This window comes from Micropterus dolomieu, linkage group LG17, assembly GCF_021292245.1.
Source record: "Micropterus dolomieu isolate WLL.071019.BEF.003 ecotype Adirondacks linkage group LG17, ASM2129224v1, whole genome shotgun sequence".
NCBI lineage: Eukaryota > Metazoa > Chordata > Actinopteri > Centrarchiformes > Centrarchidae > Micropterus > Micropterus dolomieu.
The window spans coordinates 10,971,870-10,999,223 of NC_060166.1; the positions used below are offsets into that span (position 1 = coordinate 10,971,870).

Here is a 27,354-nt window from a genome sequence, read left to right on the forward strand (position 1 = left end):
TGCACTTAAAAACAGTTTCACAGTTGTTTTATCTAGCAAACCTGGTAGTATCTGTCTTCATTAATGACCTCTCTGTATTTTGGTTTTAGCCTTTAAAAAAACATGTTTTTCAAACTGCAGCTTCTCTAAAGCTGTAAAATCAGGTCATCTATGTAACTCATGTTTCTTTTTAAAAAGTTACAATAACTCTGGTCAAAATACAATAACAAAGAAAACAGTCAGTAAATTGAATCACCCAGTAAATACCCGATATCATGAATTTGTTACTCATTGAACCCAACTCTCATCTTTTAATCAGCAGCAGTTTGATATTCAGTCATACTGGACCATGGGGTGGTCACTCCAGGGAGGCAGGTTGCAGAGTTTCTCTTCAGTGGCTGTTTTGATGGGCCAGCCCCAGGCCTTGAAGAATCCAGCCAAGTTCATCCCCACAGTCTGGGAGAAGGTCTCTGCATACAGGTTCATCTTTCCGTTGTTGTCATTGGGAAAGTTGGACATCTTGTGGTAGGCAGCAAACACCTTCTTAAAGGCATCCCAGCCAAACTTTTCCTGGAGCTACATGGAAGGAGCCAGAGGTAGAGGAAAGAACAGAAAAAGAAGAACAAAACATGTTTGTTGTTAGGTGTTTAATGGCCACTTAAGATTCACTGGGTTGAATGGGGCAAGAGACTTTCAGTCTACCTATTGTTACTATTTATTTTCTCTTTCTCTGTCTTTGAAGAGGTGTGATTCTGTTTGAATGCTGACGCCAGTGTGACATAGTTTCTCTACAGGGTCATTTTCTCTCACCTGCATATATGTCTCCAGGGCCACCCACATTTGCCAGTTGCTGAGTTTCTTGCCCCCCTTAACATACTCCTCTGCTCGACTATTTCGATCTGCTGAAGTCATTGCTGGATGAGCCTGCGTTGAACAAGTTGAACAGAAATGATGTGATTGTGAAACAATGTAATCCAAATGAAAAGCTAAATATTTTTCTCAACATATGATAACAAGTATGTAACATCTATTGATGTAACAATGTCACCATAGCCTTTAAGACCAGGCTGTTTTAGCCATTGGTCTCTGTTTTTGTCAAATAAATGAAACTTATTTACTCCACCTGTTCCCTGTTGATCCTCAGCACCTCTTCATGCACATACACTGACCACAGGTTGCATGTACACTCTGTGGTGTGTGGTCGGAACTCCCAGCAGCTTCTCTGTTGGTTGTGTCCAAGCTCATGTATGGGGCCCCACAGGCCTTTACTCTTAGCAAGGTCAATGCTGACCAGCTCAGCTGCTGTGGGCTTGTGTGCCATCACAGGATAACCTGAATGCATCCAACCTGAATAGACAAACAAGTCTTTAGGGTTCCATATCTATGGTAGAGAAACATCACATTGTAGTGCATGTGTATGCAATTAGATCAATGCACAAATCAAAAGTGTCATATTAGCATGTGATGTTACAAAACTCCTCATTCAATTAGTAATTTTTAAGAAGTGCTGCCATTTTTAAACTCAAAACACTGTCATAATGCAGTATGTACTTGGTGTCATCTGATGTCCCTGAGAGTCCTGGTGATTTATTTTCAATATACTGTACATTCCAAGGACAGCAGTTAGCACTGAGCAGTTCCCCCTTGGCGTTAACATGGAAATGCAGATTTGGGGAAACTCTAAATTGCTCGTAGGTGTGAATGTGAATAATTAGTCTATAGAGAGCCTGGACAGGTCTACAGGATAAGCAAATAATAACTAGTCAAAGTCAAACACACTTACCACAGGAAATCTGCACATCAGTAACAAAACGTTCTTTGCGGGGAAATTTGTGTGGGATGGCAGCAAGATCAGCGACACCCTTCATGATGTCATCCCAGAGTGCCGCCAGCTCATCAGGGCGCTCTAGGTCCCGAATAACATCTGATGGTACAGTAAGGATGATGTTGTCAAACTCCAACTCTGCCCAGGGTGCAGGGGCTGTGCGCAACAACGACCAATCAGCTGCTGTTGTCACACCTGAAAAAACAAAGGGAGGGATTCAAATCAGATCAAAGAATTATCGCATAATTTTGTAAAATTATATATTTTAAAGGGACTCCTGCTAAACTGAAACTATTTCGCTGGAACTGTCCATCACAAATGACATTTGATGAGAACTAATGATACTGCATTGGATTTTGAACAAGATGTTCTTACTTACACTGCCCTGAATCCCAAAACAACCTTTTATGCGATACTATAATGGACAAAACTCACACCTTCTATTTATCGCCCTGAGAATAAACGTATCAGCAGGCACATACCACACCATCACAGACTCACCTGATCTATAGTACGGCGCAGGTACAGCCATCTGCACTGTGACCTCTACCCCGTGCACTTGTGTTTTGGGTGGGGCTACCAGGTAGATGAGTCCACCCCACAGGTTCCACACCTGCATCACCTCTGAGGTAACAGGAAATCGCTCATGAACACATGGTGCTCTCTTCAATGTTTCAGCACTGAGACGGTCTGTTTGACATCCTATCTGGATCTGTGGAAGACATGGAATTGTGTTACTGATAGTGTTGTTTGTACGATAAATAAAAGGATGCAAAGCTGGATATGATGACGACTGCAGACCATTCAAAGTATGAATGACCTGAGAGGACTGAACGACTTGCACTGTCTGCCACAAAGTAGTTTCTTTCTCTGAATTTAGCTGAATTGAGTGCTGGACTGCACTAGGGGTGGGGCTGGTAACATGATTCTGGTGAGCCTAGTCACTGCTGAGGACTGGGGTCTGAATGGGATGGACATTAACAGAAAAACAATGAATTCACTTTTGTGCACTCTACCTTCCATTCCTTGTTGACTATCTCTGCTGGTATGGCCATGTAGGTCTTCATACCAGGAGAGAGGTAGAGACCTGTACTGATCCACTCCTCCCCTCCTGACACACACACACACACACACACACAGCAGAAGCAAAGATTATACTCATCATGTCATATTTACATTGATTAAAGGTCCCATATTATGCTCATTTTCAGGTTCATACTTTTATTTTGTGTGTCTACTAGAAAATGTTTACATGCTTTAGTGTTCAAAAAGCAAATTATTTTTCACATACTGTCCTCTGCTTCAGCACCTCTATTTGCCTTCTCTCTGAACACTCCTGTTTCAGCTCCTGTCTCTTTAAGGCTCCCCTCCCTAAGAGCCCACTTTCTTCTGATTGGCCCCGGAAGCTTCTCCAGGGGCAGGAAGTAGCTGGCACAGCGCTCTTGAATCATGGCTGCATCCGAAAACTCAAAAGAAATCTCCTTTCCTGACCACCTTTCCTTGACATCAATGGAAAACGCATGAGGTCAAGGAAAAATGTGAAGGAGAATGCATTAGGACTTAGGAAAAGAGGACGGCGGCTCTAAGCGACATAATTATGCAACAGTGGATGTTACTGCTGTGACCTGCCGTGATGAAACTACAGTGTTCTGAAGATGGACTACAAAAAGACTACATCTCTGACACTACGCCCCGTGTTGTTTTAATGCAGGCCATCTACAGGTGGACAACACGGTGGAATATTAGGCATGCTTCATTACCAAGATAGCAACAAGGCAGATAGGTATCAGTCACAAGATAATGGAATGGTTGTCACATTGAGAATGCTTGCTCACCCTCCTGCCCATAGTTATCAACATGAATCCCAATTATTGTTTGTAACAATGTTTCCCACAGAATGACTGTGCAACTGTGGAGAGAGAGAGAGAGAGAGGAGATGCTGAGCTGAGCGAATATATGCGCAGCTCATTTTAGATAGTAAGAAAACGCGGTCAGTGTTGATAACAAATAAATCATTGTGTGGGAAACACTGAAATAATACATTTCATTTACTGTAGAGGTCATACAGCTTGGTCATTGCTTGTATTAAGGTGAGGGTGTCAGCATCTGTGACTGAATTAAACTCAATTAATGATATTTCTGAAGGCTGGAAATACATAACGTGAACCTACACGCTGCAACATTATCCTTACTTTGATCACGTTACAAGACCAGTAACACAGCTTGCATAGATCTCAGGTATTGCTGACAGTTCAAGACATTTGCATATTAGGGAGTTATGGCATAAGAGAGAAATTGTAAGTTCCATGGTGATCAACATCCTTTATCTGTCATGGCCGGAGAATTCTCTTTTTTATTATTGTAGAAAACACTTTAGAGCATATTTCAACAATCCAAAACATAAAACGGTGTTGAAACAGCATCAGATTACAGCGAAGCCAAAAGAAAACAAACTAAAAGAAAGAAAGAAATTATGAGAGTCTTATTCAAGTATTATAATGTGCATCTGTATTGAAAGGATTTTGTTAAATGTGGTTGATGGATTTTATCGTTTGAGTTTGAGAACGTGCGTCGCTTTAAATATTGCCGCTGCAAGGAATTGTGGGATGGCATGCTCCCCTTCCTTTCGTAAAGGATGGTCAGGTGTACCCTATGCTAAAGGAGGTGAAAGGAAGCATTGAGGCTCCTTTCCTTAGCTTTTAGAAAATTCGTACAGCTCTTATCATGGCTGCCACTGAATTTCTTCCGGGTAACTTCACTGAGTTTGGAACCTTCCTAAGCAAAAAAGACTTTTCGAACGCAGCCCATGTGTGGATAGGGCTGGCTATGTGAACTAGAAACTTTATTCACTCATTTTGGAAGCAAATTTTTCTGGTTTTCCCTCTTATGCCCTCCTCCTGCTCTGCTCCAACTTTCTGTGATTTATGGATTTTGCTAATGGATAGATAGCTTTACTTGTTGTTAGCAGTTAATTTAGCCATTAAATTCTGAGAACGGTAGCTGTCGCTAGCTAGTTAGCTCAGTTAGCCGTGTAGCTAGCCGTCCTGTTAGCTGACTCTGCCTGTATTGGAAGCACTTTCTCGGGGACATACTAACAACCTCCAGCTCTAGCTCAGCGATGTCGGTGGGGACGTCTACTGCACTGAAGGGCTGGAGGAAGTTCAATACAAAACAGATCCAACTGCACGCTTGCACACACATTTACTGAAAGACTGAGCAGGAGGAGAAGAGAGAGCATGTTTTTCTGTCATAGTTTTGGGACCTTTAGACACACCAGGGCCACATATTTAGGTTGAAAAGACATGAAAAAGTGGATATTGCACAATATGGAACCTTTAATGTAATGCAGTAGCCCAAATGTAATTCATGAATAGTTCACATATTTGTCCACAACAAGGTCTGACCTGCTGTGTTAACATTAATCTTGATCCTGTGGTTGTGGACAACTGGCAGCAACGGGTTATCCTTGATGATGTAGGGCAGGAGAGCATCAGGATCTGGGGAAACCTTGTATACCTCTGCTGCCACACTGAGGAGTAGGTGGTCTTTGGGAGTCTTTGCAGGGCAGCTGTCACACACCTTTAAAGAAAATGAATTATTAAACGTGTTGTTCTAACACATCTCACTTGTTAGCTTTGTGCTGTTCTATTAGAATGTTTTCTAAAACATTCATGTTGTGTATTTTGTCTACTCACCTGAGGCATGTCCAACTTCATTAAGATGTCAGTGAGGGTGGATACGATCTGCGTGTAGGAGGAGCAGTCATGAGCCTTCATGTGCAAGTACTTGGCACAGTCACCACCCAGCTTTTTAAGATATTCCTCTTCGTCGTTGGTAAGTTCTTTGCCACCGGTTACATGGCCAGCAAAGCGGCCAAGAAGGTTGCGGAAGTGGTAGGTGTCTTTCATGGCCTGGCTGGGCACAGGGGCCTTGTATAAACCTCCTTTGATTGTTGTCCCCAACAGGCTCAAGCCCATTTTGTTCAGGATCTTGTTCCCTGAAAGACATTCCAGCAAACCTGATTTGATTGACTGATTGTTGGAACTGTTATAGTTAGAGTTGAACTGAGTTGAATTATAAGAACATGAACTTGTCATTTCCCACTTGCTCCCATGATGTCCTCAGTGTCTGCCTGACCTCCTCTCCAGCTGCAGTTTATATGATTAATTACCTTGTACAGGGCCTTGACACAAATTACCACCAACCTATATTGTCCATTCCCTCTTTGAACTCATCTTTACCAGAATGTCTTGTCTGCCCTGTCTCCTAGTTTCTTGCCTGTTGTCAGCACCAGTGTTCTTCACAGTTTAGCTGTGAATCTTCATGTCTTCTTTTTGGGATCTACACCATCTGGCCCAACGGACATCAACCAGCCAATCATCTAAACTGATGTAGTGGAGGGGACAGCAGGCCATTTGCTTGGCATAACTTTGTGACAACTGAGGTACATTTTCTTAAAAACTAACAAGAATGTTTCAGTTTGCAAAGAACATATTTGTCTTCGGGAAACATCTTTGTAGACATCCTGTTTTAGATAATTTAACAACTTTGGCCATTGTTAGAGGGTTAACACCTTCTTGGTGCCATCCAGTGCTCCACTGATACCATATAGATCGTATTATGTCTGTCCCGTAACTTTCTTAAACCAACAATCGACATTCACACCCACTTCACACAGTAATTAGCCAGGCATGCGGAGGGGAAGTTTGGTTTAACATGTCTGTTCTTATATTTTTTTCCTCCCTTATTCCTGTGTGCCATGCTGTACTCCATAATGCGTTTATGACTGCAAATGTGTTTCTCACTCAGCAATATTGATTGTATGTGCGGTAGTTTTGAGTTGTCCCTAATATGAATCATCGCCTAGCAGTAGTACCTGGGTGTGGCAATGTTGCAGTGGAAAAGACACATGCCACTGCAACATATTCATCAATGTGTCCCTGAGCAAGACATTTAACCCCTAGTTGCTCCAGAGGTGTGCAACCTAAAGCAACTGTAAGTCGTTTTGGACAAAAGCGTCAGCTGAATGAATAATTTCGATTTTACCCGGAATATCCTTAGCAAGCATTATGTTATGGGATTATTATGGGGTGAAGTAGGCTGGATATAATCACACTCTTGTGGTGTATTATCATACCTGAGAAATCTGTCATTGGATTTTGCCCGTGGTGCGTCTGTGCCCAGTACCAGGCATGTCCACCAATCAGCAGGCCTCCTCCCTCTGCCACGAAGTGTTGGATTTCCTCCACATGATTATCGCTGTACGCCGTGCACACAAATACACTCAGGTCTTCCCTGAAGTCTGTCTTCTCACACTGTAACCCTGACTTGCTGAGAACTTGGAGTGCAGGGCCTTGCGCAACTCCAATGATCCCCTGCCTGCCTTCATCCAACCAATGAAGGGCATTGTTCCAAAATGGAGCAAATGTCTGTGATAAAGGCAGTAGTTTGTTAATCACATAATAAGATTTGGCACATCAGCACACATTTCATTATTCAGCAAAATGAACAAGAAAGAGACATCTCGTGAAAGGTGAGTAGTTGAAGGAAACGCCGGGTGAAACGAGGGAGAGGAGTTTGTTGTGCACTTTATTTCCGAACATTATTCTAACATGACAAAGTCCTCTCTCCACCTCTGGAGACTGACGTTTCCACTGTCATCTTCCTGCAACAAATCGCCTCTCATGAAATTTTAGAGTTTCAAGTGTCCTTGAGTGACACTTCTGTTTCTTGTTCAAAACAAAGGGTGTCACCGGAAGTCACTCTTAGTGATCCTTTCCCTGATGTTGTTAGACACCTCGTATAACAGTCTGAGCCTGTCAGTGGTAAAAACAAACACTTGTGGACGTTATTTTGACAGGCACAATTCCCCAAAAATAATACATTAAAGCCTCTGCAACTGGTTCACAGCTGCCGGCTGAAGCTATCTACTGCACGGATTCCAAAACATTTTGTACCTAGTAGGGGTGTGATGATACACCTAGCTCACAAGAACAAGATGATATTTTAACACAACATTTTTATCAAAATTTCAATGACGAAATATATGAGGAGAGGGTCTAGGCACCTACACCAGAGAATTTTGAGCATTAAGCACTTACACATTTCCTGCATTCTAGTGAACTTTTCTTCATTCATTTATGGTGGAAAATTCGCTTTGTGGCACATTTTCACCTCAATTATAAATTAATTCATTTTAATTCAGTTATAAACTCCTGAACTTTAATAGCTCCTCTGTTTCAGCAAGTTTTCTGGTCATGTTCAAAATTTTCTGCCCACAAATGTGTGTTCTCTGAAATGTCAAGAAAAAAGTCACAATATTATGAGAATAACGTCATCATAATAGTTTTTATAACTATGTGCCCTGTACTCTGCTGTGCATTAGGTTATTACTCTGTTGATATGGTAGTATCCCCTACAGACCACGTGACAGACACAGAATCGTTTAGGATGAGAAAAAGAGGTGGAAACCGGAACTAACAGGCAGAAATCTCACCACAAATCCACACATATATTAACTTCAGCACCTCCAATAAACTGCAGCTCACAGTCCCAAACAGAACCAGTCTGCACCACAGTTTATAGATTTTTATATTGCAAAATTCTACCAGTTATGTTACCAGTCTGTCAAAAACTGTCGGCTAAAAACTGTCTGATATCGTGAGAGACCTTTTTACCTCTGCAAGAAATATCGTCAGGTTTTAATATCGCAAAATCTAGTCATATCCTCCACCTACTAGTCATTTTGACACCAAAATATGCGAAAAAAGGGCCCTGGTTTAAAAATACCAAAATTATCATTTAATATATAACAAAACAAATAAACAAAGTAAACATTTACATTAAATATTGGTTTTAAAATGTCTATCTTCATAAGTCAAATTGAGAACATCATGACAATTTGCTCATATACTGTTGTTAAGGTATAAAACATTTCATTTGAGCAAAACCTTATTATATGCTCAGTTTGACTTATGAAGGCAAGTGAATGCCTAAAAAAACTTTAATTTAAACTGTACCTCTTGTCCCATAAATCCTTCATGTGAGACCACAATGACTCGCCCCTGCCCATAGTAGGCTCCTGCTAGGAACGCACGTCCATCGTCTGTGGTCCCAATGGGAAAGGCTAGCGGGCCATGGACTAGAACCTCAGAAGGTAATAGTCCAGGGTTGAGGTCAAACTCTGAAACCCCCTGGAGTAAGAACTCCAAGTCATCCTCAAAATCCTTCCCAGTTCTTTAAAGAGTGAAGAGGAAGAGAAAAGATGGATGTCAAGTATGACTGATACAGTATGTTATATAATTCAGATTAAAAGTTGTCACCTTGCAAAGTGGAGCCTTTCTAAATGTGCAATAAAAGAGAAGTAAAGTATACACTCACACTATAGCCATCCAGGAAGATGGGATCTGAGGGTAGACAGGAAGGCACTCTACTTCACACTTGCGCTCAGAGAAGTAGATCCCTGCCACACCAGAAACCTTGTTCCCTTCAAACTGAAGCAGCGTGTTCTCCTTGGGGTGATCTGCAGCCCAGTTCCATGCCTGCCCTGCTATCAGCACTCCTCCTCCAGCTTTCAGAAAGGCCACCAGGTCCTTTACGTCTGCACCCACGCTGTAGGCATCAGTCACATACACCCCCACGTTGCCACTAAAGGCCCCCACAACTTCTGCTTGGAAGCTGGATTTGCTGAGATTATCAGAGACTGACTTGACGTTTTTGTGGACCCTCACAGACAAGTTTTCAGATCCATCTCCTCTCAGCCAGGTCACAACGTTCTCTACCAGAGCAGGAAAGGCGGTCAGGTAGCCCTCATGACCCAGGACCACGATCCTTCCACTGCCGTACAGAGAGGCAGCCATCAGGACCTGGCCTTGGCTGTTCATTGCTAAAGGAAAGGCATGGTCTCCTATCAGCACCAGGTCACTGGGAACACAAGGACCCCGGAAGTCCAGCTCTTTCAAGCCTCTCATCAGGGACATGTAGTCCCCATGGTGTTGGGTTTGTGTGGGTTGGTTGGACATGATGTGGGAATGAAGGATCAATGCTGTAAATATTGAATGAAGAGGGTGGATGGCAGAAAAACGTGTGTAAAGTCAGGTGCAAATTGCATTAGTGACTGAGTTGCACCACAGTTCCACCTAGATGCTTTTCGTGGCAGTCGGTTGTCCTGTAGGAAAAAAAAAGAGCTGACAGACATGAACAAAATACAGTGTAATACTGATGTGTTACACTTTTTTGCAGGCTGCCAGTACAGCCAAACACTACCTAAAAGCACAAAGTGACCTTTTTACCTGAAGGTTAAGTTGTCTTTCTGACTGTCTAATGAGACTGGAACTTTTCCAGGCAGGTAATCCACCGAGAGCACAATCTGACAGGACAGAAGATAGAATATAAATGAGAACAAGAACAGGAGAGACTATTTTAGGGGAAATTACAATAAGAGGAGGGACTTCAGTGTGTACAACCCAGTGACAGGCTATTAATGATGGTCAAGATCAAACATTAGTGCACGGTAACACTTGTCAACATTCTCAGTGTGTCAATAATTCACTACTTACACATGTGGTTTTGGACAGCACTACATCCTGGCTGAGACTGTTAAGAAACCTGCTTATCCTGTCTGTGTAATTCAATATTTGTGGATGTTGAGCACAACACAACATTTTCACTGTGAAATAAACCAATTAGCACATATGTGTCTTTGTTTCGAACAGAAAAAAAGATACGTTGTTTTATAGAGACCTTGGAAAATCTGTGTTTTCATTGTGTGTTGTACTCTGTTTACATGTGTGTTGCAAGTCAGACAGAAACCCCGGGGTGGCGATGGTGTAGTGGCTAAGACGCAAACCTTTGGTGTGAGAGACCTGGGTTTGATTCCCACTGTGACACATGCACCAGTGTGTCCCTGAGCAAGACACTTGCAAGACACACTGAAGACAATGCCTAGTTGCTCCAGAGGTGTGCAACCTCTGACATATATAATAGTGTTGTAGTCAAGACCGCCCAGAGTTGACCGAGACAAGACCAAGACTTTTAGGGGCTGAGAGCAGTCAAACCAACATATGTTTATTAGAAAATAAACCGTGGGATGAAATACAATTTTGACCTGGCTACATCACAGAGAACTTCAAAGTATAACAAGTCACCACCACTTCTTTAAGGGCTAGTGTTGTGTAGGCATATCTTACTTTTTTAGACAATTAACATATTGTAACATTACATAAATGTTGTGAATAGAAACTTTTATAACAATGTGAAAGTAACATGCAGCCTATGCTTTACTGGAATATGGTTTCAACATCTTCTATGATGCCTCTAAAATAAACAAACCTCCAAAAGTACACTTCTAAACAAAAAGGGTTTCTCTAACCAACGAGCCTACACGAGTAAGAAATCCTGTCACGCCTGTTATGGAGGAAGCTATTCGTCAAAACATTTTACTTTTCAAAAGACAGTGTAATAAAAGGGAAAGATGAAGAACAGGTTTTTCTCCCTTAGCCTAAACTCTTCTTGTCGTATATCCCTTAGCCTGTGTCTTGATCTTAGCTTTATCTTTGGTTCTTGGAGGAGTAGGAGAGGAGGCAACAACCAGGGAACACCTATTTACTGTTCTGCGCAACAATCAACCCGACGCTTCTTCAAATGTACAAGAAATTACCTTTTTATTACCAAAAAAATAAATTAATGTGAAAGGCTCGTTTACCACGCGGTCTTCCGTGAGATTTCAAGAGTCAACGATTTATAAAATCATGCCGGATAACTGGAAAGTCCCAGAAAAGTCCGTCATGAGCGGAACCTTTGAGGGGTTCACGTTTCTAAACGAGCGTATTTTCCTGACCGACCGCGAGTGCGCTGCGAAAACAAGTCCCCGTACGGTTTGTGTTACTCTTGTTTTACTTAAGCAACCGTGTCAGATACAAAGAAGTTGCGACAAACGTAGTAACATTACAAACTGTAAATAAACGCAGGCACCATCGCGGGATAACCATTTTATTTCTGTATTTCTGCTCGTAATCTGATGAAACGAGTCGTTCATAAACACACTGTAACGTTAGGGCTCCAAGTAAATCTCGCTGCGGTCGCCCGCTAAGATGTCGTGTATGCTGGTAAGCGCCTCTGGGGGCCCAGTGGTCCCTCTGGAGGATGGACGAGCTGTGATTCTGGGCCGGGGTCCTGACACCGGGGTCGCCGACAAGAAGTGCTCCAGGTACCAGGGTGAGGAGAAGCCCGGCACAAACACTTTGGCGCTTTTCATGATGCTGCACATGCGGGTCATTTTAGTCTTTTATTGACGAATTTACCACGAGACCCGTCAGCTCACCGGTGCTCCAGTGCGAGGTCTCAAACGCATGCGCAAGAAAACTGATGCGTTGACTGGCAAACCGTTTTAATTCATATTGAAATAGTAAATGATGATGATGTATTAAATGCCCTGGTAGCTTTGTGTCAGCGTTGAGCAGGACATGAGGAATATAATTTAAAGAAATTGCCGAGTGGGACTAAAAAACAGTGAGTCATCCCTGCTTGTTCGACGTGGACTGATCCAAGACCTCCACACAGTATGGGGGGATGCTGTTTTAGCCTTATACCCCAAAAGTTCTTACAAAGAAACGCATAGTATTGACTTTTATAATATATATATACATAAATCAGTGTTAGAGATTAGACTCTAAATTGAAATGATTAGGGGATGGATCAGTTAGTTGATAGATAAATTAACTTGCAACACTTATTTTTTTTTATAATTGAGTAATAGTTTAAATCACTTTTCTAGCAAAAATTAAAGTATTTGAATTCCAGGCTTCTTAAATGTGAGGATTTTGTGCTTTTCTCTGTTTTATATTATTGTACACTGAATATCTTTGGTTTCTGTATTGTTGCAAAACAAGCAATTTATTGATATCCCGGGAAGAACCGCAGACAAAAACAAATAGATATACTTATTTTTTCCCACTCCAGATACTATCTCTTGAAATGGAAAAAAACAACAATAGCTTTTTCTTCCCAAAGCATACAGCGCACAGAATCAATCCTGAAATGCATTTTGAAATGTCTCTGTGTGTATATGATGGTAATTATCCTTGTGTTTCTTTCAGTGAAGGTGGTGGCTTGCTATGCAGACCAGGATGTGGTTGTTACTCGGGTATGAAAACAAACACTTAAGCCAAGCCTAGGGTCACAGTTTCTAATTCAGTTATTCTCCATGTGGAGCTCTCACGCTACACTCATCAAACACCAGAGAGAGTTCATATTTGTCACAGCACAGTCAAAGCATCAGTTATGTCTTTATTTCTGAAAACTTGGTGACAGCACACCTTTTTTCTTTACTGCCTAGACCCACCCCGGTTATCTTAAATCCTATAAAGTAACTGTGTAAAGGTTGCAGCCCAATGTCCATACATGTCCTATTGTCTTCCACAGCTAGGTCCCAATCCCAGTTTCCTGGACGGTGAGAAGCTGGGCCGTGGCCAGTCTGGTAAACTCACTCACGGAGGCACCCTCTATCTGGTTAACCAGAACTATCCATTTAAACTGCACTACTCCCTGAGCTCAAACGGATCAGCCTCCAGCGCTCCACCTAAAGGACTAAAAGCCACGGATAAGACAAAGGGGGGAAGAAATGGGAAAGAAACAGAGGCACGGTCAAGTCCAAATCCCAAGCGCAGTATCATGGATTTCTTTTCTACCTCTCCCATGAAGGTACCACATTTTGTTTGGTCATTGTGTTGACTTGTATTATTTCATGTATCTTATTTGCTTATGCTGTATTTTTACAACAAAGATACTATTTATCAAGAGAAGCTGACATCAAACTACTAAACTTGAGAGACGGTGTATTTTTGTTATTCTTCTGTTCAGTCATCTAAAAGACGACTGAGCCCAGAGAGGGGGCACCGTGATGAAAAGCGCCAAAAAAGAGATGAAGAGGCTTCCGATAGACAGAGAAAGGAAGAAGTGGAGAAGGAGGAGGAGGATGAGGAAGAGAGACTGGCAGAGGAAAAGCTCAAGCAGCTGCAGGAGTTGGCAGAGAAGTCTATGGCAGAGAGGAGCACCCAGCCTTCATCGTCGTCACTTTCTTCAAAGGGCTGTCTAAAGAGCAGCTGGCAGCAGATAGGCAACCTGCTGCTTTACACTGCTGCTGGTGTCAAAGGGAGTAACAAGGTGGGACCCTTTTTTGAAAGAACAGCTTTATTTATTTAATTCAGTGCAACTTGATCATTTCAAATAAATTAGCAGGGTTAATGGATTATAATAATGACTATATAATATAATAGCATAATAAAATATGTTTTATTGCATAAATAATAAAATGCTGTTAGTGTTTTATGTTAAAAAGCCGCCTCAAACCTTGATTAAGAACCTGAAGTTTCATCAGGTTTTCCCCAAATGCATTTCTGCCCCAGCAGACCCATCAACTATTAGTTGATTAGTTGAGCAACAGAAAATCTGTTAAGCATTTTTCAAGCAAAAATGACTCAGAAAAGATTTCCTGCTTGTTCTGTTCTACACCATTGTAACCTGAATATCTTTAGGTTTTTGGACTGTTGGTTGGACTAAACAAGGCCTTTAAATGCAAAAACGGGCTTGGGACATCTTTTACATATATTTTACATACCAAATGACCAGTCGAGTAATTAAGGAAATAATCATCAGATTAATCAATAATAACTGTGGGTACAGCTTTAATTTCTGTTGTTGAGATTGATCACAGGAAGTGACAAGTAAAAAAACAGCGGTCTGCTAAACAGAAGTTGTCTGAGCAGTTTCAGTCCTGTTAACATGTTTTATTTTCATATAAACATGACCTGGCGCAAGATCTGGGAAATGAAGTTCAAGTGTTTCAAACTATGATTGCTCTGGAGGTGTGATCCCCAACTTTAGGGATCTACATGTGTAAATGTGTAAAGATTTCCTTTGCTTTTCATCCTCTCCAGATTGCTGGGTTTGACATAGATGGCTGCATCATCACCACCAAGTCTGGCAAAGTCTTTCCCACTGCTCCAGATGACTGGAAGTATGTCTGCACTCCTGAACTCCTGAAGTGTGACAAATGACTGTACTATTTCTGATTTTGACATCAGTGTTTCCAGCTCAGTGGCTTCTGTAGATCACATTTCATATCTACATTAGTTTGTGGTAATTGTCCTTGTGTTTAATTGCCAGGATTCTGTACCCTGAGATTCAGCCAAGACTGGCCAACTTGCTGAAAAAAGGATACAAGGTGGGAAGGAGCTAAATACAACAGTTGCCAACAGGTTTTATGGAAATGTCCAAGTCTAAATCCAGTGACTCTGCTAGTGTTTGTCATTGGATTTCCTAGTCTAACCTCGCTGTCTTCATACAGGTGGTGTTCTTCACCAACCAGATGGGGATCGCTAAAGGCAAACTGAGACCAGAAGTCTTCAAGTCTAAAGTTGAAGACATCCTCACCATGCTGCAGCTACCTGTGCAGGTAGGTCATGGTGGAGGTTGACTCTTCCCTGTCTCCTTACTATTGTACAAAAACAACTGACATTAGTGCTCCCTCCTCTGCTGTGTCTCAGGTGTTTGTTTCAACCGGTCCTGGTATCTACAGGAAGCCAGTGATGGGAATGTGGAATCACTTGTGTGAGAAGGTAAATGTCAGTGAAGATACATGGATACACCATGGAACCACGCCTCATGTGCTGTATTTGCAATGGGCAGACGTTACAAAGTGCAAATTATAGTACACAAATTTGCTGAGTCACAGCAGCCGCCCTTTTTCAATTCCTCACAGCACTGTTTACTGTTGTCTTTGCATGTTTGACAATAAAAAGTCTATTCTAGTTTTAACTGTGTCTTTGCATGTGTGTGTCCTGCTCAGGCAAATGATGGTGTGACTGTTGACAAGACACAGAGTTTTTATGTAGGAGGTGAGTGAGGTGGAGTATGAAGTAGTGTTGCCATATTGATAAATATTTCATACTTGCATGTGCCTATGTGTTCTCAGTTATCTGACCTGGCATCACAGAGATGCACACATAGACAAGCATTCATCTACATTTTGAAAACCAAATGTTTAGTTCTATCCTATGCCCCCAAGTCCAAAAAATGAACCAAAATCTTAACTTAATGCTAGACCTAAACCTAACTATAAAGCCAATAGCATGCCCTGGTCCGAACCGTGCCCCAAGCCCAGAAATGCTCTAGATTTAACCTCGTTAAAGTGAAACAAAATGCAACAAAAATGACCTAACTTAGAGGCTTTGCTTTTTGTTGATCCCCAGAAAGTACACGAGCATACACACAAGCATGCACACACAGCTTCTGACACCACCTCTGTACACAGATGCTGCCGGTAGGCCAGAGAACTGGGCTCCAGGCAAGAAGAAGAAGGATTTCTCCTGCAGTGACCGACTGGTAAGACCTAAGATTTTTACTCTGGTTAACCTTTTTTTACCAGTTTGTGTTCCTCTTGTCTTGACTTGTTGTGTATCAGCTAATTTGCTTGAAATGTTTTTATGTGTCATCTTAAATGTCATTAAATAGAACTCAAGTATGAGTCAGTGTTTCTAGATTATGCCTTGTTGGGGGAAAAGTGTACAAAACATATAAAATATGAGCATTATGTACCAGCTACTGTCTTCATACTTGTTTTTGTAGTTTGCTCTGAACATTGGGTTGCAGTTCCACACCCCAGAGGAGTTTTTCCTTGGTTGGAAGAGCGCCCCCTATAGCCTGCCAAATTTTGACCCTGTGAGTACAATGAACACACTGGCAGTGGACTTTGCAATTTTTTTCTTACAGTATATGAGAATACATTTGTGCATTTTAGTCTGTCTGTATTTTAGTTAATGTTTTTCTTTATCTGAACTGCTAGAGGAAGATTGACTCCACTGCAAGGCTGTACGACCCGCCCTCTGCCTCTCTCATCTCCAGCAAGACGGAAGTCATTGTTGCCGTGGGTTTCCCTGCATGTAAGAGAAAATGGACGTAATGTCACCTTTTTATGATCCCCGCCTCCCACTGATACCATTCTGACCTTGTTTCCCTCCCTCCCTTTCTCCACAGCCGGTAAATCCTCTTTCTTCCACACCCACATCATTCCAAAAGGCTACGTGTACATCAACAGGGTGAGTTTCAATGAACAGGGTGTTGTCAGCAAGGTTCCACTTCTGCCCCAGCTCTAAATGCATCCAGAACATTTGGTTTAATATACAAAAATATATATTTAATGTCTAAAATAACTTTTAAGATTGTGTTATTGTAACAATGATGATGAACTACCAATGATGAAGATAATTATTATTATTGGTATTGTTCCCATATATTATTGGGCCCTTTCCTTAAAGTCTTCCATGACATGTTGTCACCGACCTTTCGTGTTCTGTTTTGTATCAGGATACACTTGGTTCATGGCAGAATTGCGTGTCTGCATGTGAGCGTGCTCTGAAAGAGGGCCGCAGCGTCGCTGTAGACAACACCAACCCAGACCCAGAGTCTCGTAAACGGTAAAACAACTGCATCATTATTATGCTGTGCAGATGCATTTCTGTGTGTGTGTGTGTCCTCAATATGCATATATACTCAGGATCCACCTCACTGGGTACACCTTTATATAAACAGGCTTCAAAAAGCATAAACAGACAGAGAGTCCTACATAAATAAAGAGTAATTACTAGTAATAACTAGGTTTAGACAAAGCATCTAGAAGTAGTTATTCAAGCTACTGAGAGTATAAGCTCAGGATACTGGAATGCTTAAACGGGCCAAAGCGGGTGCATTTCATAATGTTGCTACTAAATGTTTGCCACCGTTGCCATGTTTGGGGGAATGAATATTCTCCTACTGTGGCCTGCTGCTTTAATTTTCCAGATACGTGGACGTGGCCAAGGCTGCGGGAGTGCCGTGTCGCTGTTTCCACTTCTCAGCCTCTCTGGAGCAGGCCAAACACAACAACAGAGTATGACTCACCTCTCCTCACTGGCACTTTTTACACAGTTGTTTTGTTTTATCCTGGCTGGTGATAAGTGTTTTTTAACGCGTAATTGTTGTTCCCAGTTCCGTGAGATGGCTCCATCAGACAGCAAACACGCTAAGGTCAATGACATGGTTTTCCACAGCTACAAGTAAGAAAGAATAACCTTACCGCTCTTACCGGTTATAAAACACGTTTCTTGTGCCAAAACGCCAAAACCTCTGCACAGAGCTTGACAAAATGCAGCTAAATGCATGCCACCAAAGTGATTTAGCTTTCTATTTTAGTAAATTTCCAAAAACGTTTGTTTTGTCTTCGTTACTATGTCAAAATGAAAGTGGGTTTTGAATTCTGGTAATCAAAACACTTACCAGTAATAGCTCTGGTACTGACCACTCTAATTTTGCTCTCTCTCTGGACAGGAAACATTTTGTGGCTCCTGCTCTCTCTGAGGGATTCTCCGAGATCCTCCAGATCCACTTTGTCCCGAAATTCAAAGACATCCTGTTAGAAATCCTGTTCCGGCAGTTTTCTGAGGGCTGATTGGACAGCTGCCTTTCTGACATCTTCAACTTTTAATTTCACACAGACACATGAAAAAATACAGATGACAGCCAGTGAAGCAGCTGGGGTGCATGTTAGTCAGTAGACACTGACATGTTTTTCTGTTTCAGCTGATGGACTGTCTGGTGTATGGGATCCTCTGTGCCGGGCTTGTATGTTCTAGCTTGTATGCATACTGTGTGGCTAAGGGCCTCTAACTTCAAAGTAACACCGGTGATGTTAGCTAGACTCGCAGCTCTGATTCAGATACTTTCTTTCAAGAAGTGTTTTTTCAAACAATTAAACGTACACAGTTGAATGTACAAAAATATATTTCCATTATATACGCACCTCAGGAACCGATTATTCATGTGTTAACCATGTTGAGTTTAGAAAGAATACAGTGTGAAAATAAGAATAATTACTTTTTTATGTTTTGTATGATTTGATGATTAAAAACATCTCCATTTTACAGGTAAGTTTACTGCAACATGACTATGGTATTTCATTTGAAAATAAAGTTTTGGAAATCTCTTTTGAATTCTGCATGCCATTATTATGGTTTAATCCAAAGAGATCTCGGATTGATTGACTGATTGATTATTCTCAGTCAAACTCAGGCAGGAACTGGATCTCTGCACCCAGATGCTGTTTCAGCCACGGCATTATCTTAAACAGGTCGATGTGAAAGTCTCGAGCATCAGGAGGTGGCCTGTCACTGCTGTACCGTCTCATCTCTGGGTTACTTAGGTCACATACGTTGATGGTGCCAAAGCTCACTACTCCCACCTGGAGATGAAAGCAGGAGAAATGTCTATGTGATGCTAATTGCACTGTGGGTAACAAAGCTTTCTATACCTCCACACCTGCGATAGCTACTCAGACAACACGATGTGTAAACAATACCTGCCTTTCACTTTCTGCCTTAATCTGAATTTGCATGAAGACCACATTAAACCAATTATGAAAATCCATTATGCCTAAAGCTGTAAAATCTGACTAAAAGACTAAAGTTTCTTTAAAACATAGTTTCAATTTGTGAAGCCTTTATTCTATGTAATTTATGTGGTCTAATGTGTCAAAAAACATTTTTTTTAAAAGGGTTGACAAATCTGAATAAAAAAATGTTTTAAAGAAACTTTAGCCTCTCTGGATGAATCTAGTCCAGATTTGACAGCTCTAGGCATAGTGGTTTTTAATCAAGTGCGGAAGAAAAAGTGAGATCACCTTTTTTTCCTTTTTCACAAATAGAATAAATGTTTAAGAAATCTGAAACTGTGTTTCAAAGAAATTTTTGCTTCTCAGGGACATTATAATCCAGACTTGACAGCTCTAGACATAACTTTCCCCTTAACTGCCGAATCAGAAGCTAAATTCAGCGTCTTGTGAGTAAGTTTAAGCATGGTTTGTGTAGCTACAGTCCCCTCCAAAAGTATTGGAACAGTAAGGCAAATTCCTTTGTTTTTGTTGTTCACTGAAGACATTTGGGTTTAAGATCAAAAGATGAGTATGAGACAAGAGTTCAGAATTTCAGCTCTCATTTCCTGGTATTCACATCTAGATGTGTTAAACAACTCAGGACATACCACCGTTTGTTTGAACACACCCATTTTTAAAGTGAGCAAAACTATTGGAACATGTGACTGACAGATGTTTCTTGTTGTCCAGGTGTTGCCTTTTAGGTTGATTGTCCAAACATTAAATAGCTCTGCATGACTAGTCTTAAGTTTTCATCCTTGCTTCAAACCTATAAAGACTGCATTTCCTGTTAAAGAGGATAAACCAATATGAAGACCAGAGAGCTGTCTATGGGAGAAACGCAAGACATTGTCAAGCTGAGAAAAGAAGGAAAATCAACCAGACCCATTGGACAAACATCGGGCAAAGCAAGCAAAACAATTTGGAATGTCCTGAAAAAGAAAGAAACTACTGGTGTGCTGAGCAACAGACGTCCAACAGGTTGGCCAAGGAAAACAACAGTAGTTGATGACAGAAATATCGTGAGAGCTGTGAAGAAAACCCCCTAAACATCAGGAAGTGACATCAGCAACGACCTCCACAGTGCAGGGTGAAGGTGTCACAATCCACTGTTGGAAGAAGACTCAGAGAGCAGAAATATAGAGGCCACACCACAAGATGCAAACCACTCATCAGCAGGAAGAATCAGAAGGCCAGATTGAAATTTGCAAAGAAGTACAGAGATGAGCCACAAAAGTTCTGCAACACAATCTTCTGGACTGAGTAGACCAAGATTAATCTCTAGCAAAGTGACGGAAAGGCCAAAGTGTGGAGAAAGAAAGGAACTGCTTATGATCCGAAGCATACAAGCTCATCTGTGAAGCATTGTGGAGGTGATGTCATGGCTTGGGCGTGCATGGCTGCTTCTGAACAGGCTCATTAATATTTATTGATGATGGAACTGATGATGGTAGCAGCAGAATGAATTCAGAAGTGGACAGAAACATTTTGTCTGCCAATTTACGGAGAAATGCATTGAAACTAATGGGGAGGAAGTTTATCATTCAGCAGGACAACGACCCAAAGCACACTGCCAACAAAACAAAGGACTTCATCGGGGGGAAAAAGTGGAAGGTTTTAGACTGGCCAAGTCAATCAGCTGACCTTAACCCAACAGAGCATGCATTTCACCTCCTTAAGAGGAGACTGAAGGGAGAAACATCCCGAAACAAACAAGAACTGAAAGAAGCTGCAGTAAAAGCCTGGAACAGCATCACAAATGAAGATTGCAACAGTTTGGTGATGTCGATGGGTCGCAGGCTTGAGGCAGTGACTGCAAGCAAAGGTTATGCCAGAAAATATTAAATGTTATTTATTTTAAGACTATTTGTTCCATTACTTTTGCTCACCTAAGAATGCTGTGGTCCAATACAAACGGTGATATGTCCTGAGTTGTTTAACACATCTAGATGTGAATACCAGGAAATGAAAGCTGAGAAACTGAACTCTTGTCTCATACTCATCTTTTGATCTTAAACCCATAAATGTCTTCAATACTTCAATACTTTTGGAGAGGACTGTGTGAGTCTGGACAGAAATTAATGCGAACTAAAACTGCAACTTGACTGTTAATTATTTGTAGTTTGAATTAGTGAAAATTAAGTGAAACTTGCTGACCTGAAAGTAGCGTTTTTTTTTTTGCAGAAACAGGGATCCACCAGAGTCACCTATATAAAAAGAGACACGACTGTAATGTGAATCCCATGTTGGTCAAACTGTGGTGGCTATTATACAATAAGTGCAGAGTCCAGACCTTTACAGACGATAGCATCCTGGTATTTAGAGGATCCCCCAGAACAGAGTAATCTGTCAGGTATGTACTCATCCAAAGTCACATTGGTGGGCTCATTGAGTACTTGCCTTGCCTTCTCCACACAGCTAGGCCTCTGGAGACAGCAGATCAGTGACAGTTCAACATTCTTGTAATAAAACAGAGCAGAGTCTGAAAATCCTACCAACTATCACTCACCTGACTCTCTGTGTGAATATGTGTTTGTTTGCGTCTCAAGTTCTTATGGATGAAAAAGGCAGAAGTCTCCGTGTGTGGTAGCAGTTCCTTTCCTGTTTACACAAATTTATTTTACTGAGAATGCATGAGTATTTAGTATATTATTATATACTAAAGTCTCAGTTCTAATAAATAAATTATCACTATGTTAACAGGGAAACTTTATGAAAAATACTCTTTGCATACTTTTAAAGATAAAGGTCAAAAAGTCACATACGGTGCTGCTGACAGGTAGCGTTGACTTTCTTCATGGCTCGGCTGGCTGGAACAGTACATGGCAAGCAGATAGGTCTGTTGGATGGCATACAGTATATGCACTTTACACTTTACACTTATACCCAGGAACATTTATGTTAGTAGCATTAGATTACTTTCTCTCTGTTGGCACCTTGCATGGTAGCCACTGCCATCCGTGTGTGAATGGGTTGAATGTGATATGTATTTAAGTGCTTGTGTGGTTGGAAGACAAGCACAGTCCATTTTATAAATTCATCTTTTTCATGACAAAACAAATGTCAAATGTTTTAAAGACGCAACTAGATTAAAGTCAGTGTTTTTAAGGTTAGCTCTTAGTTTAGATGTCTCTCTGGTGGCTAACAGTTAAGCATCTTTTCTTCCGGGTGTCTCACCTGGCTTTCCAGGAGAGCGGGATGCTCTTGGCTACCTGTACCAGAGCTACATCGTAGTCATAGAACTCCGAAACGTTTCTGGTTTTGAGTGCCCTGATGTTGTACTTGGGGTGAATGATCACATTCTGTGAAGACACCGTGCCCTCACCTGGGAACCAAAGGAGGTGATTGTTATTTCAACATTAAAGAGTGTGAAGCCAAAAACATGGTTAATAGAAAGAACTCATCTATACCCACTGTTTTCAACATCATAGTGCGGTAGCTAAGTGAACTGAGTGAGGAACTAACACTTTCAGAGCTTTGATTCCTAAAATGAGAACTTCTGATAGAAATGGGCTGTTGTGGTACTTTAATGTGGTTGGTATTATAACCAAATGCTTTTTCAACACACCACTTACTAATAGACCTGCAAGCAGGTATGTCGTCATCCAAGCACCTCAAATCCTCAAATGAACACCAATCTTTTAATCTCAAAAAAAGTACTGCCCAACACAGATATTTTTCAACAGAACTCTTTACCACTTTTCTTTCATGAATCTCAATCTCCGAAACAATTTCCTGTGCTGACACTGACCATGTTGTATGAGCGGCTTCTGACGTACTGGGTCTTTGCTCGTTCTGACAAAGCAGTGAGCAGCTGTCAGCACCCAGTTCTGGCTCACAATGGATCCAAAACACGAATCTGAAGTCATTTGCAGAGTAACGTGCCATGGATTGGGGAAGACTGTCGTGCTCTTTTCATCTGAGGTTGCTTCCTGAGCCACCCCACACATGGTCACACTCTTGTCACCTGCACCATTATGAAACATGACAATTTTACAGTTCAGTAACTTCTACATTCTGCATTCTTAAATGTTTAATCTAGCGAGAAAACTATTCACATTTTTTTTACATTGAGATTTTTAAAAAGCAAGTTATTTTTTGTATTCTCAAAATTAAATTTTCTGCTGACATATTTGACAGCTGAAAACAGAAAACACACAAGCTTTTGTGTCTTAGAGTTGAGAGTGATCTCCTTACTAATAATGCTGTTGAAAACCTGTCCCAGTGTCTTGAAGTCTTTCAGAATGAAGACGTGCATCTCATTACGTTTCTGTGAAGCTAAGGCGTTCAACTGATCTTTCTTCACTTCTTCCCCAATACCAAAAACATAGACATCTGAAAACGCACACAAAAATGAACTCATACACAACCACGTCCACACATATTAAACACATTAAAACAAACTTGGCTTTGCATGCCAGATTTATGATACCTTGACTTGCATTTAGTGAAGGTACAGTGGCTAAAATGTACTTTACATAGTGTATTAGAACATTTTGGTTTGAAATAATTTTTATCATGATACCAAGCAATGACTCGTCTGTGTGATCGGGGGATGTGTTGCGGTAGCCCAGCAGATTCCGGATCCTGGCCAAGGCAATCTGAGGTTTGTTTCCTGTGTTAGAGAAACCTGCAGGCAGAAAGACGAAGAGGGAATGAAGCTAAAGATAGAAACAATTCGTGCTCAACACATGCTTTTTTTAGCGTGAGTTTGTGAGACATTTCCTGTGTCTTTACCATCTGTTTCTATGATGATGATGTTCTGAGTCTCATTAAAATGGTTCTTGGCACTGCTTTGCTTCAAGAAGTTGATTAGCTCACTGACACGGTGCAAGGCAGCGTGTAGGTTGGTGCCCGTCTTACTCCCATGGCCTGCAGATGAAAAAAAGTAAATTAATGAACTTAATTAACACATTGGTGCGTCACAGTCGTACCATACTGGACTGATTAAAGCCCATTTGAGGAGATCACACTGTAGGAGATAAAAAGATAAAGCTATTAAATTGATGAATAAAAACAAATAAAGGGATAACAAGCGGAGTCCTACTACTGTAGTCGAACTCCATCAGTTTCCATATGACGTTGTCTATGTCTCCACTTGCATCAGAGTCTCTAATGTCAACGATGTCTATGGCCTCGCTGGCAAATGACAACACATGGAACTTCAGCTGCACCTCGTAGCTGTCCAACTAGAGAGAAAATGAAGAGGACATGTAGGTTTCACACCCACTGAGACAGGATGACAGATATATAATTTCCATCACACAAACTAATAGACCAATGGGAATAAATGTGAATACATTTTTGTTGTTGTTTTGGTGTCTTTGTCTTTCACCCAATTACCCTGTTGAATCAAGTAAGCTCATGTGGCACAGACCTTTTCAATTAGAGCAATGGTGGCGTTCCTGGATCTTTCAAATTCCTGCTCTCGGATGCTTCCTGATGTGTCAAGTAAAATGTAAACATTTATACGACTGCCTTCAGCCACACGGATCGTTCGGCCATAGGACACCCTGCCAGCTTACACACACACACACACAAACACACACACAGTACTTATTTATTTTATTGCAGTTGATTTCTTGCACTGAGCATTTGTATAAGCAAGTTTATGTACATGCATGTTTGTGCTGCAACACTATCAATATGTTGTGTTCATGAGGAACAGATTGCGCATAAAGTTATGCACACCTTTCTTTTTGGATTCTGGTGTGAGCACATCCATGACTCCTGCAAGAGACCCTGCCATGGCTTCTGCCACCATGCTGGGAGAGTCAAAGGTATTTGGACCTGCAGTAAAGCACAAAGATATCTTGTGTTGATGTTTTATCCTAATATGCCTAATTGCAATAAAAAAAATCTGTTGTTTTAAAGAAAAAACAACTAAATCTAAAATTGTAATTACAGTATAAAAACTGTCACTCTGCACCTTGGCACCGTGGTGTTGAGCCACTCCACTCCTTGTTCTCAAGGCAAACCCTTTCAGCTGACCCGAGCAGATCCAGACCAGTCTGACACCGGTAGATAACCTTCTCTCCAGTGTGAAACCGGCCCGCTGACCTCTGGGCCCCTGGTGGGACCCCTGGGTCATTACAGTCATCAGCTGCATTTAAAGACAAAAGGAAGAACGGTAGACAAAATGGAATAGGTCAGGATTGAAGTGATTTTTGAGGTTAAAACCATTTTTTTTAAAGGATAGTGGTGTTTAGTCTTATACAGAAATGTTCAGAATGATTATGGAGAATTTTGAAATGAAGCACAAAAGCCGTCAAACACTGAATCATAAAGAGTAAGCAGAGTAAATCCAAAATTATGCCACTGACCTGTTTTGTGTCACCACACAAAGCCTCAGTAAACAACTGTATAGAATTAAAATCAGTTTATGGGGATCATATTCAAAAGCTGCTTTACAATATAAACCTATGTGTTAGCTTAGTCAGTGCATGCTCACTCTACCAGAGGCTGTAATACACCTGATGAATGTGGCTGAGGGTCTCATATTCGCTCAGTAATTCTCTATTGCCCTGATGTAAGAGGGGGAAGATATAGACATGCATTTTACATAATTTCATGATACACATGATTTATGCTTTTTCATTGTAATGCCGTTCGTCATCACCATGGTTGTCACAGACAGGACTGGTTCCTGTCCAGTCCCCAGAGAGGGTGCAGTTCCTCTGGGCTGACCCGTAGAGGGTGAACCCTTCTTGGCAGGAGAAGTTCTGCGTCATCCCAACCCGGAGCCACTGGTCCCTGGGCCAGATGTCACCGTGATCCAGCTGGAGCTGAGCCGGACACAACACGTCTGGGAGCGGGAGGGAGATGGACGGACAGACAAGAGGATGCAGGACGGAAGGGAAGGGTGAAAACAGACAGTGGGTTTGTGTACATGTGAAGTATAATGCATCACCATCCAAAACATTACCTTTGCATATGGCCCGTGACACCGGCCTGCCATTGGCTGATCTCATGAGCGACCACTCCCCCTCAGTACAGTGCCTGTGGCTGACCGGGAAAGGGTATTGCCCCTGGCTGCAGTGATAGGTCAGCACACTGCCCTCCAGCCCTCCCTGTAGAGGAAACACATGATCACTTATGGAGTTAAATTACGTAATGAAGCTTTCCAGTAAAGAGAGGCTTGCTTGCTTGTTGTTGTTTTTTTTTTAGGCTTTCTAGTTCCTTATTATCATGATCGGAAAAAGACCTTGCTAATTCAGCATTACTTGCGTGATTCATACAAATATTTATTTCTTTACTTAATTGTTCATCAATCTTATTACTATATTATTTTTAATTCCATCCTCCATTTTGTCCCTGGACTCTTGGCTGGTTTGCACCTTGTAACTTCTGTTTTGCAGAGTTTTATATATATTTATTATCAGCCTGTTAAACTGAAAAGTATCAATCTAATAATTGATTAACTAACTAATAATTTTTGCCCTAATCTGCAGTGTATTATTTTTACCTGTGAGTAGGTGACGTGTCCACCTCTGATGCTCTCTGTGGTTGAGCATTTCAGAGACTCTGTTTCCTCATCATAATAATAATCATCATGGTCCTGCGGGGAAACTGGAGCGCAAACATTTAGAAGTATTGGGATAAACATTCACCTCTGCATGCACGCACAAGCAAGGGGCAGTACACAGACACATGCGTCAACACAGCCATATAAATATACATTTTGACGTAATCACACTTAAATGTATAGTTCAGTAAGTGCAACAAAACATTGAAAAGCTCACCCTCCTGGACGGAGATGAATAGAAGGATCCAAAGTATGGACTTGATATACATGACCAGACTCTGTATCAGTGGTGTTTGTGTCTTTGAGTGACAGAAACCACAGCGAGAGTGTCTGTATCGACCTGCAGTCAACTGCTTTATTTGATGATTGATTACCCATTAACACAGAAGGAGGGATTGAGCAATTTAGTACAGCACTCATTTGATCTGTTTCTCTTGTTTTAGGATATTCTTTGGTGACATTTTTACATTGACATTACTTATTTATTTAAAGCCAAGAGTGGCCTCATAAAAGCTGCTCCAAAGCTTTTAAATAAAAATCTATTAAGACAGCCAACTTTGGGCG

At 41.3% G+C, this 27,354-nt stretch overlaps 3 protein-coding genes across 6 annotated transcripts; 1 reads left to right on the plus strand and 2 right to left on the minus strand.

Annotated features, from left to right (window-relative positions):
- Window positions 1–50: 50 nt before the first annotated feature.
- LOC123985303 (TRPM8 channel-associated factor homolog) lies at window positions 51–12,085 on the minus strand. Of its 3 annotated transcripts, XM_046072766.1 has the most exons (14): window positions 10,531–11,425; window positions 10,363–10,393; window positions 10,096–10,172; window positions 9,185–9,971; window positions 8,824–9,040; window positions 6,942–7,233; window positions 5,500–5,801; window positions 5,209–5,383; window positions 2,821–2,915; window positions 2,306–2,516; window positions 1,763–1,999; window positions 1,103–1,326; window positions 790–903; window positions 51–555 (listed from the first exon to the last, which is right to left on the minus strand). In XM_046072766.1, exons 4-14 carry the CDS (start codon window positions 9,823–9,825, stop codon window positions 313–315), a joined length of 2,751 nt encoding a protein of 916 aa, XP_045928722.1. In that variant the 5' UTR covers window positions 9,826–9,971; window positions 10,096–10,172; window positions 10,363–10,393; window positions 10,531–11,425; the 3' UTR covers window positions 51–312. The 3 variants fall into 3 exon arrangements, with proteins under 3 accessions (XP_045928722.1, XP_045928721.1, XP_045928723.1); XM_046072765.1 differs by lacking the exons at window positions 10,363–10,393; window positions 10,531–11,425 and adding an exon at window positions 11,508–12,085; XM_046072767.1 differs by lacking the exons at window positions 10,363–10,393; window positions 10,531–11,425 and adding an exon at window positions 11,463–12,085.
- On the plus strand, window positions 11,539–18,821 carry LOC123985307 (polynucleotide kinase 3'-phosphatase). 2 transcript variants are annotated; one of them, XM_046072773.1, is made up of 17 exons: window positions 11,539–11,679; window positions 12,906–12,947; window positions 13,226–13,504; window positions 13,664–13,966; window positions 14,740–14,819; window positions 14,969–15,026; window positions 15,150–15,257; window positions 15,349–15,420; window positions 15,651–15,699; window positions 16,116–16,186; window positions 16,430–16,522; window positions 16,647–16,743; window positions 16,838–16,899; window positions 17,168–17,277; window positions 17,642–17,729; window positions 17,828–17,895; window positions 18,167–18,821. In XM_046072773.1, the coding sequence occupies exons 1-17, from the start codon at window positions 11,554–11,556 to the stop codon at window positions 18,285–18,287; spliced, it is 1,827 nt and encodes a 608-aa protein (XP_045928729.1). In that variant the 5' UTR covers window positions 11,539–11,553; the 3' UTR covers window positions 18,288–18,821. The 2 variants fall into 2 exon arrangements, with proteins under 2 accessions (XP_045928729.1, XP_045928727.1); XM_046072771.1 differs by lacking the exon at window positions 11,539–11,679 and adding an exon at window positions 11,681–12,019 and having other exon boundaries at window positions 12,901–12,947.
- On the minus strand, window positions 18,602–27,092 carry si:ch1073-280e3.1 (complement C2). Its single transcript, XM_046072770.1, has 18 exons — window positions 27,008–27,092; window positions 26,731–26,834; window positions 26,191–26,335; window positions 25,885–26,070; window positions 25,195–25,368; window positions 24,957–25,055; window positions 24,643–24,785; window positions 24,313–24,454; window positions 24,003–24,137; window positions 23,791–23,895; window positions 23,463–23,600; window positions 23,017–23,232; window positions 22,443–22,590; window positions 22,031–22,104; window positions 21,775–21,866; window positions 21,559–21,691; window positions 21,423–21,472; window positions 18,602–19,076 (listed from the first exon to the last, which is right to left on the minus strand). The coding sequence occupies exons 1-18, from the start codon at window positions 27,057–27,059 to the stop codon at window positions 18,894–18,896; spliced, it is 2,319 nt and encodes a 772-aa protein (XP_045928726.1). The 5' UTR covers window positions 27,060–27,092; the 3' UTR covers window positions 18,602–18,893.
- Between the last annotated feature and the right edge of the window lie 262 nt (window positions 27,093–27,354).

Coding starts and splice junctions, on each gene's coding strand:
- LOC123985303 (XM_046072765.1), bottom strand. CDS start 9,825: ATGTCCAACCAACCCACACAAACCCAACACCATGGGGACTACATGTCC. Junction 7,234..8,823: donor AAGGATTTATGGGACAAGAG/GTACAGTTTAAA, acceptor CCTTTATCACAG/ACATTTGCTCCATTTTGGAA. Junction 2,517..2,820: donor TAGTCAACAAGGAATGGAAG/GTAGAGTGCACA, acceptor TGTCTTCCACAG/ATCCAGATAGGATGTCAAAC.
- LOC123985307 (XM_046072771.1), top strand. CDS start 11,896: ATGTCGTGTATGCTGGTAAGCGCCTCTGGGGGCCCAGTGGTCCCTCTG. Junction 15,027..15,149: donor TGCTGAAAAAAGGATACAAG/GTGGGAAGGAGC, acceptor GTCTTCATACAG/GTGGTGTTCTTCACCAACCA. Junction 16,900..17,167: donor GCTACGTGTACATCAACAGG/GTGAGTTTCAAT, acceptor GTTTTGTATCAG/GATACACTTGGTTCATGGCA.
- si:ch1073-280e3.1 (XM_046072770.1), bottom strand. CDS start 27,059: ATGTATATCAAGTCCATACTTTGGATCCTTCTATTCATCTCCGTCCAG. Junction 24,455..24,642: donor CCATTGCTCTAATTGAAAAG/GTCTGTGCCACA, acceptor TTTTCTCTCTAG/TTGGACAGCTACGAGGTGCA. Junction 21,692..21,774: donor ATATTCACACAGAGAGTCAG/GTGAGTGATAGT, acceptor TGCTGTCTCCAG/AGGCCTAGCTGTGTGGAGAA.